Genomic DNA, 8844 nt, shown 5'->3' with positions numbered 1-8844 from the left:
TCAGATCGGGCGTAATTCCCACACTGTGTCTCCAGTGTTGTCCCCTGTAGGGCTATGGGTCATTGAGGGACTTCGTGTGTCATAGTGGGTCTGGCCATGTGGTCTTCTCTGTGGACTTGCTGCTCTGAACGGGAACATCATCCTCAAGGCTGGTGTGCCAGGATGTGCTGCACTCTCTCCTCCTACCCTTTCATCTGCTCCCACATGTTCTAATCAGATATGTCCCTCTCTCAGAGCTGCAGATTCAGTGAAGTTCTCTGAAGTATATTCTTCTGGGGGGGAGGGGCAGGTATCCACATAGTTGGGATTGGGGCCAGTCCCTCCGACCTCTCCACTGGGGGAACAACATTCTGGTGATCTGTTTCTGTAGGGTGACAACCATGGAAACACTGTGGGGCAGAGTTCTCTTTTGATAACCATGGGTTTCCATGGGTCAGAATTGGCTTGATGGCAACTGATCCATTGTGGCTTGGAATAGGTGAGGCTGAGGTCTTGTCTTTGTGCTACGTGATGGAACATAATGAAAAGACATACATCTGGTTGGATTTCAGAGCCCAGGACAAGGCAGCCATGCAGCTGAGTGAGATGGAAGAGGAAATGGATCAGAGGATTCAAGCTGCAGAGCACAAGACACGGAAAGACGTGAGTTTCTGGGATTGGCCCATTTATTCAGTGCATTCATGCAATGTGTTTTATGTGCCTGCCACCCTGAAGAGTATAGGGGTGTGGCTTTCATGGAAGAGCTCAGAAAAAGTATTTTTAGTAGTGGTGGATTCTTTGGGATGGGGGAGGAGGGATAAGGAGATAATAAACAGGTAAACCAGTAACTAGGGTAGATGATTTCAGGTAGTGATGAGTGCATGGTGAAAATAAAGCAGCATGTATGATAGGCAGTGGCTAGGATAGCGACTACTTTAGGTTGGGAAGTCAGAGTCCTGAAGGAAATTGGAGAGCCAAACTTGAATGGAGAAGGTGAATTGACTTTTATGAATACTTACCATTATCTAATTGTCCATTGATGCTGCCAAATTTTAACATAGATGGCATTGAAATTAGATGTTGTGGTCACACTTTGATGTTTACTTACTGGAATATACAGTTTCCTATCACGATGTTGTTGTTGCTAGCTGTTGTCCTCTCAGTTCCCAACTTAGGCTGAGCCCATGCACGTGCTGGCTGGTTGGGATGACTCGTCTTGCTGTGCTTCTTCACTGCAGTTGTTTCTTTCACCTGGATGATGGGGCTCCCTCTTCTGTGCCCTCTCGTAAACTCAGAAAAACTCTCCTGCTCTCCGATGCGCACTTCTTATCTTTGAAGAGGGCTACATTGCCCTCTTCCTTACCTTGACTTCTGTCATGCTTGCCATCTGCAGTGCACTGTTGGATGCTGAGGGTTAAAGAAAAAAAAATTCAAACAATGTATTGAGTGTAATTGGCATACAACAAGCTACATGTATTTAGAGTGGATGATACAATGAGTTTTTCAATATGTATATACCCATGAAGTCATCTGCTCAGTTGAGTTAAGGAACATACCCATTCGCTGTAAATGCTTCCTCATGTACTTCTCCTACCTCCCCTCGTCCTGCCCTTTCTTTGCCAGGCCACTATTTTTCTGTTTTCTCTCACTAGGATGAGTTTGACTTTTTAAGAATTTTATATAATTGGAACTAATATAGTATGCTCCCTTCTTTTCCTGGCTTCTTTTCTCAGCATAATTGTTTTAAGGTATATTCATGTGGTAACACGTATCAATAATTCCTTTTTTCCTATTCCTGAGTAATATTCTCTTGCAGATACACAACATTTTGAGTATCCCTTATCCATTTTTCTGTTGACAGGTATTGTAATTACTTCTAGGAAAGCTATGGGCCATTGTGCGTATGTATTTGTATGGACACTTGCTTTTAATCCTTTTGAGTAAATTTCTAGTAGGGAACAGTTGTTACATATGGCAGTGCATGTTTAACTGTTCTTACACTAGATACTGCCTAAATATTACATCAAAGTAAGTTAGTAGTACTATTATACTTTTTTTTTTTAACATTTTATTAGGGGCTCATACAACTGTTATCCCAATCCATACACACATCAATTGTGTAAAGCGCATTTGTACATCGTTTCTCAAAACATTTTCTCTCCATTTAAACCCCCGACATTAGGTCCTCATTTTTCCCCTCCCTCCCCGCTCCCCCCTCCCGCATGAGCCCTTGATAGTTTATAAATGGGTATTTGTCATATCTTGCCCTGTCCGACGTCTCCCTTCATCCACTTTTCGGTTGTCTGTCCCCAGGGAGGAGGTCATACACAGTTCCATGTAATCGGTTCCCTCTTTCCTACCCATTCTCCCTTTACCCTCCCTGTTTTGCCACTCACACCACTGGTCCTATAGGGCTCATCCGTCCTGGATTCCCTGTATTTTCAGTTCCTATCTGTACCAGTGTACCTCCTCTGGTCTAGCCAGTCTTGCAAGATAGAATTCGAGGTAGTGGGAGCGGGGAGGAAACCTTTAGGAACTAGAGGAAGGTTGTATTTCTCATCATTGTTACATTGCACCGTGACTGGCTCATCTCCTCCCCTAGACCCCTCTATTATACTTTTTGCCAGTGTATGAGAGTGTTTGCGAGTTTCGTATTCTAATGAGCGTAGAGGAATCTCATTATGGTATGAATTTACATTTACCTAATGACTGGTATTGTCAAGTACCTTTTCATGTGTGTATACCTCTAAATATTTTTGGTAAGGTAGCTTTTAGAACTTTCTGTCCACTTAAAAAGTAGGTTGTATGCCTTCTTAATATTGCATTTTGAGAGTTCTTATGTGTTTTGGATACAGGTCCCTTATCAAATACTTTATCTATAAATATTTCTCCCAGGCTATGACTGTTTTGAAGAAGACTAAACATTTTTAAAATTTTCGATAAAGTTCAGTTCATCAAATTTATAGTAGGTATAATATATAACCAATTTTTGCCTAACCCAGAGTTAAAAACAATTGTCTCCAGTGTTTTCTTCTAGAAGTTTTAGGTTTTACTTTTATGTTCCATTTTATATGTAGCACAAGGTGTAGATTGAAGTTTTTTTGTGTGTATTGTATTTATCCAGTTATTCCAGTATCAGTTATTTAAAAGATTGTTCTTCACTGAATTACTTTTTTACTTTTGTCCAAATTCAGTACCATATCTGTGCAGGCTGATTGCTAGACTCTCTATTCTGTTCCAGTGATTTTTGTGTTTTCCTTTCAGCATCCCACTGTCTTGATACACATGTTGTTAAAATAAATGGTGGAATCATGTAGTATTAGCTTTTTAACTTTGTTCTTTTTAAAAGGGTTTTGAATATTCTAGGTGTGTTTAATCTTATATATTGAACTTTTCAATTTCTATAAAACAAAACACAAAATGGTGGGCATGTTGATTAGTATTTCATTCCACTTATTGATCAATTTAGAGCAGCAGTTTTCAACCTGTGGGGTTGTGTGACCCCTTTGGGGGTCGAACGATCCTTTCACAAGTGTCGCCTGATTCATAACTGTAGCAAAATTATAGTTTTTAAGTAGCAATGAAAATAATTTTATAGGGGTCACCGCAACTATACAAACTGTATTAAAGGGTCACGGCATTAGGAAGGTTGAGAACCACTGATTTAGAGGGAATTGGTATTTTAAAAATATTAATTCTTCTGAATTATAAGCATTATATATATAAACACCTTTAAATAGGTGTTTTTAGTATATATTCAAAATGTTTTATAGTATTCAATGTACAAGTTTTATAGTTATTTCTAAATAAGTGTTATCATGAATATAAATGAATCTAGTAAGTACTTATAAACATTTATTTAAAATTGATTGCTAATTATTTCATATTTTGATGCTATTATATATGATGCCTTAAAATTTTGCTTTCTGATCACTCATTGTTAATAATATGTTTGATTTTAAATTTTAATCTTACATTCTATAGCATTGCTAAACAGTATTTACTAATGTGAATTATTTAATTTATATTGAATATTTAATTTACTTTTTTCAAATTATTCTTCATAATTATTCATTTAGAAAATGGAGGCACCAAAATATTAAGTAACTTGCTTAGGATAAGATTTTTAATTTTTTCGTGTATTCCATCACAATTTCTAAACAAGTGATCATGTTATCCATTTATGAATAGAGAGTTGTATTACTGTTTTTTCAATATGGGTGATGCATTTTATTTACTGAAGTGAATAGAGGAATAGGAGTGATGAGAACATACATCTTTGGCTCATTTCCCATCTCATAAAGCATTAATTATTTCAACAGTAAATGTAAGGTTAGTGGTACATTGTTCATTGATCCTTGTGGCACAATAGTTAAGTGCTTGCAGCCACTCAATGGGAGAACGTCTGCTTCCATTGCAGCCTTGGAAATGCCATGGGTTTTTTATATTCTGTCCTGTAGTGTCACTATGAATCAGAATCAACTCGATGGCAACTTTTATTTTTAATTGTTCATAACTCCCCCCGAATCACTGTAATAAAAAGAACTAGTTGACATTCCACTATTTCAGGAGGTGGCTTATGAGCATGAACTAATGCTACTGAAGGAAGAATTTCAAGTGGCACTGAAAGCATTAGCCAAAAATAAGACTTAAGGAATTGATGGAATACCAATTGAAATGTTCCAACAAGCTGATGAAGTCCTGGAAGCACTCACTTGTTTATGCCAGGAAATTTGGAAGACAGTTTGTTGGCCAACTAACTGGAAGAGATCCATACTTGTGCCCATTTAAAAAAATGTGATTCATCAGAATGTACAAATTATGGAACAATATCATTGACAGCACCTACAAGTAAATTTTTTTACTGAATCATCATCCAGCAAGGGATGCAGCAGTACACTTTCAGGGACTTGCCAGTGGTTCAGGTCAGATTATGAAGAAGATGTGGAACAAAGGATATCATTGCTGACGTCAAATATGTCTTGTTTCAAAGCAGAGAATACCAGAAAGATGTTGACTTTGTTTTATTGACTTTGCTGAGGCATTCAACTGGGCGGATCCAAATAAACAAACTATGGATACCCTTGGGAAGAAGGGACTTCCTGAACACTTCATTGTACATGGATCAAGAGACAGTTGTAGGAGCAGAACAAGGGAATGCTGCATGGCTGAAAACCAGGACATACTTTTTGTATGTCATTGAATTCAGTTGCTAAAATTTCATAAGTTTTGAAAATTTCATAAGTTTTGCATATATGTTCATAAGATATATTGCTTTGTGGTTTTCTTTTAAAATATTTGTCTGAATTCACTATTGGGGTCATTGTATTCTTATAGAAAGAGTATTCCCTTCTAAAAATTATTTTTGCATATAATTCAATAAATTAAACCTATTAAAAATAGTTGTGCCGTCATTACCATAATCAATTTTAGAATATGTTCCTTTATGTTCTTCTTTTTATTCACTTCCCCTTTCCAACCCACATCCCCTGCCACAACCCCATCAAACTACGGATCCATTTACTGTCTCTATAGATTTATCTATCCTGGATTTCATACAAAGAAAAACCCCACAAAACAACATAAAGAATAAATAAAACATGGAAAGACCTTAGTTGAAAAGAAACCAGAACTGTTGTCTATTGAAAGCCTACTTCTACCACCCCTTCTCATCTGCCCTAAGCAGGAGGCTTAGGGCCAGCCTCAGTTTGATACCAAAGATTGCTCACCCATGGTATTTAAGAGGTGGAACCTATTGAAATTAGCCCTCTATATAGACCACAGAAGCTTTTTTTTCGCCCCTAGGAAAAACGCAAAGCTGAAGAAGCACTTAGTGACCTCCGACGCCAATATGAAACAGAAGTTGGGGATCTTCAAGTGACTATAAAAAAACTCAAAAAGGTAGGTATATGGTGGCTAGCCATTTAGGGATAGCCTTAGTATCTCAAAGGTGTCTTAAGTAATTCATGACTAAAAATATATGGCGTCAAAGTTATGTAGGAGCAAAAGTCAGATTTCAGAGCCAAATTGGGAAAAATTTTTTTTTAAGTGCTCAGGTTTCCTCTCTTAGCTCTAGGGTCACCTCCTGTTACAAACATTTCCTATCTTTTAAACATTTGTCCTTCAAAGTTCAGTTTGATTTCCACAATCATAATCAACCAAACACTTGCAAGAAGCACCCATTCAATGGGCGGTCTGCCCCAGAACAGGAGGCTGCTACCTTTGTTGGTTAGTTATATCCAGCCCACCTTGGTGCCAGGTGCCTGGTAGGTATTTAGTGAATATTTAATGAATGAAATTAATATTCCTTTTCTGTGTGGAAATTCCCATGTGTAGAAGACTCATGATCAGCAAGACATGGGAGAGAGCATAGGTGTGGTTGGGTCTTGGCCATTGCTCTACTTAATTTCTAATGAGCAGGTCCCCGTTCACTCCGTAGTTCTTGGTAGTATGGGAGGGGAAGCTGCTATTTGTAGCATTTTCCAATTTCCATAATGTAAATATTGACACCATTACCAATTTCAAGCTTTCAAGTTGACGTCACTGACTTCAGAGCTGGGAAGAGATTCTTAAAATAAGTGCTTACCAGCCAATGCATGATGGCTTTACTTCTAGTATGTGGGTTATCTCCATAATAAATAGAAATAGTTCAGCTAAAATAAAATGATAACAGATAGTAAATAATCTTTGAACATAGCCCTTGTGACCTTTCACATATCACTTTGCTTCCCTGGTTGTTCATCTAATAAACACGAATGCTCCTTCCAGTGTTCATTCTCAATGAAATTAAGGGCTACATGATTGGTTTTTTGTTGTTCTTGTTACTACAGTTTAACCTTTGGGATTAGTAAGAATTCTTCACAATAGCTTTCTTGGAAATCACGATCAATGTCAACCTTATAACTAATTTCAGACATCATTAGGCACCACAAACAATTTTTGTTTTGCTGACTTAAAAATGGCTAATTGCCTGTTTATGTCAGAACCATAGATTTTCCTATTCATTGTCCTTACATCTTTGTATGACTTTTTAAATCTTTACACAAAGAAACCATGTTCAAACCTCATTTTGATAGAGCATACAGTAAAGACGGAATTCGTCACTCTTCTAGGGCTCCCATGTAAGGTGTCTTAAAATAGACGGTCTAAAATCAGAGAAGTTTATTCTCTCACAGTTCTGTAGGCTGTTAAGTCTGAAATCCAGGTGTTAACAAGATTGACTCTTTTCTGTCTCTCTCTTAGCTCCCAGTGGTTTCCTGCAATCCTTGGAGTCTCTTGGCTGTGTTCTTTACTGTACATGTCTCTTCTGTTCTTTTAAGGGTACTGATCATATTGGATTAGGACCAGTCTGTCTTCATGTTAACTAATTACATCTGCAAAGACACTATTTTCAAATAAGTCACATTCACAGGTAACAGGGTTTAGAATGTTAACATACTTTTTTTGTGGGGGGGGGTTGCGGAGGAGGTTGTGTACATACATCCATTACAGGCACCAGACCAAAAAGGAGCATGGGTGGGTCCAGGTGTAAGGAGACCCGAGTACTTATCAAGATGGTACCAGTGTCTGCCTATAAGATCTGAAATACTCGGCTTCATCCTTTGATTTCTAGCTGCTTCTCTGTAAAATAAAATTCATAATAAGTGTCTTATCTAGTCACCGTAGTTGATATTGACTTTGTTCATTAAGTTTTTGTCATACTGTAGATTAGATCAATTTCCAGCTTTGTCTGAGGTATGTATAAATACCCTGCCTTCACAGACACTAAGTTCCAGAGAGGTTAAAAGACTTGGTCAAAGTCAGTAAGTGAGGGTCTTGGCATACTACACAGCTTTCACTTTCTTTCATTTATACCACACTTCCTCACTAACTAGTAGGTTTGTTACAAAGACAAATATAAGACAATTTATATGAGAACATGCTTAAAACCTATAATTTTGACATTCATATAAATTAGAGAATTTATAATTATAGAATCATAGCTAAGGTTACACAGTGTACTGTAGTTGCCATTATCCTGTATCAATGATTTTTAAGAAAATTACTTGTTTCCACAATTTGTCGTCTCCCAACTTAAAATGCATCCTAGAATCAATGGCTCTTCCTAGTAACAGCCATGCAGTAGTCCTTACTGGCATATTTTGGAGATTTTTCAGGTTCAATTCCAGATCACACCAATAAAGTGACTATCACAATCAAGTGAATAACACGAATTTATTGGCTCCTAGCATAAATAAGTTATAGTTACCCTATATTATAACAATAATTGTATATTTCACACTTGATGGAAGTGAGTTTTTTGTGTTAGTTTTTTGAGTATTTACCCATACTGCACATATATCCATCAATATACAGGGTATGATGTTAGGAAAACTTCTTACCCATAGCCAAACTCCTTGAGGAAATAAGTCACTGAATCTGAAGGTTCAGTATCATGGTCTAGGGAGACAGCAAGGTCTATTAGTATAACATAGTCCCCAAAGCCAATGTTCTGCTTCCTATTTTGGTAAATAGTAACTGGGGCATTATAAGCTCATGTGCAGTGTAGAAATGATGTGCAGTATCGCAAAACATAAAACTTTCCTCTAGTTCTTGAATGCTCCCCACCCCCCCACCCCCGCTATCATGATCCCAATTACACCTTACAAATTCGGCTGGACCGGAGGATGTACATTGGTATAGATAGGAACTGGAAACACACTGAATCCGGGACAGATGAACCCCTCAGGACCAGTGGTGAGAGTGGCAATACCAGGAGGGTGGAGGAAAGGTGAGGAAGAAAGGGGGAACAGATTACAAGGATCTACATATAACCTCCTCCCTGGGGGATGGACAACAGAAAAGTGAGTGAAGGGAGACATTGGG

The 8844-nt window shown here is 37.9% G+C and overlaps 1 protein-coding gene across 1 annotated transcript in view; it reads left to right on the top strand.

The window, feature by feature from the left end:
* The window catches only part of RASEF (RAS and EF-hand domain containing), a gene marked incomplete at its 5' end in the record, with an annotated part of 57677 nt that overhangs the window by 6615 nt on the left and 42218 nt on the right, over nucleotides 1-8844 (top strand). The window contains 2 exons of the mRNA XM_004717532.2: nucleotides 552-642; nucleotides 5785-5880. Coding sequence (XP_004717589.1) covers nucleotides 552-642; nucleotides 5785-5880 — 187 coding nt within the window. The remainder of the gene's footprint in view (nucleotides 1-551; nucleotides 643-5784; nucleotides 5881-8844) is intronic.

The sequence above is a fragment of the Echinops telfairi genome, unplaced genomic scaffold (genome assembly GCF_000313985.2).
Source record: "Echinops telfairi isolate 266 unplaced genomic scaffold, ASM31398v2 ScPeMD7_1;HRSCAF=3_1, whole genome shotgun sequence".
NCBI lineage: Eukaryota > Metazoa > Chordata > Mammalia > Afrosoricida > Tenrecidae > Echinops > Echinops telfairi.
The sequence above is the reverse complement of the archived record's forward strand: the minus strand, read 5'-3'. Positions and strand labels throughout refer to the sequence as shown.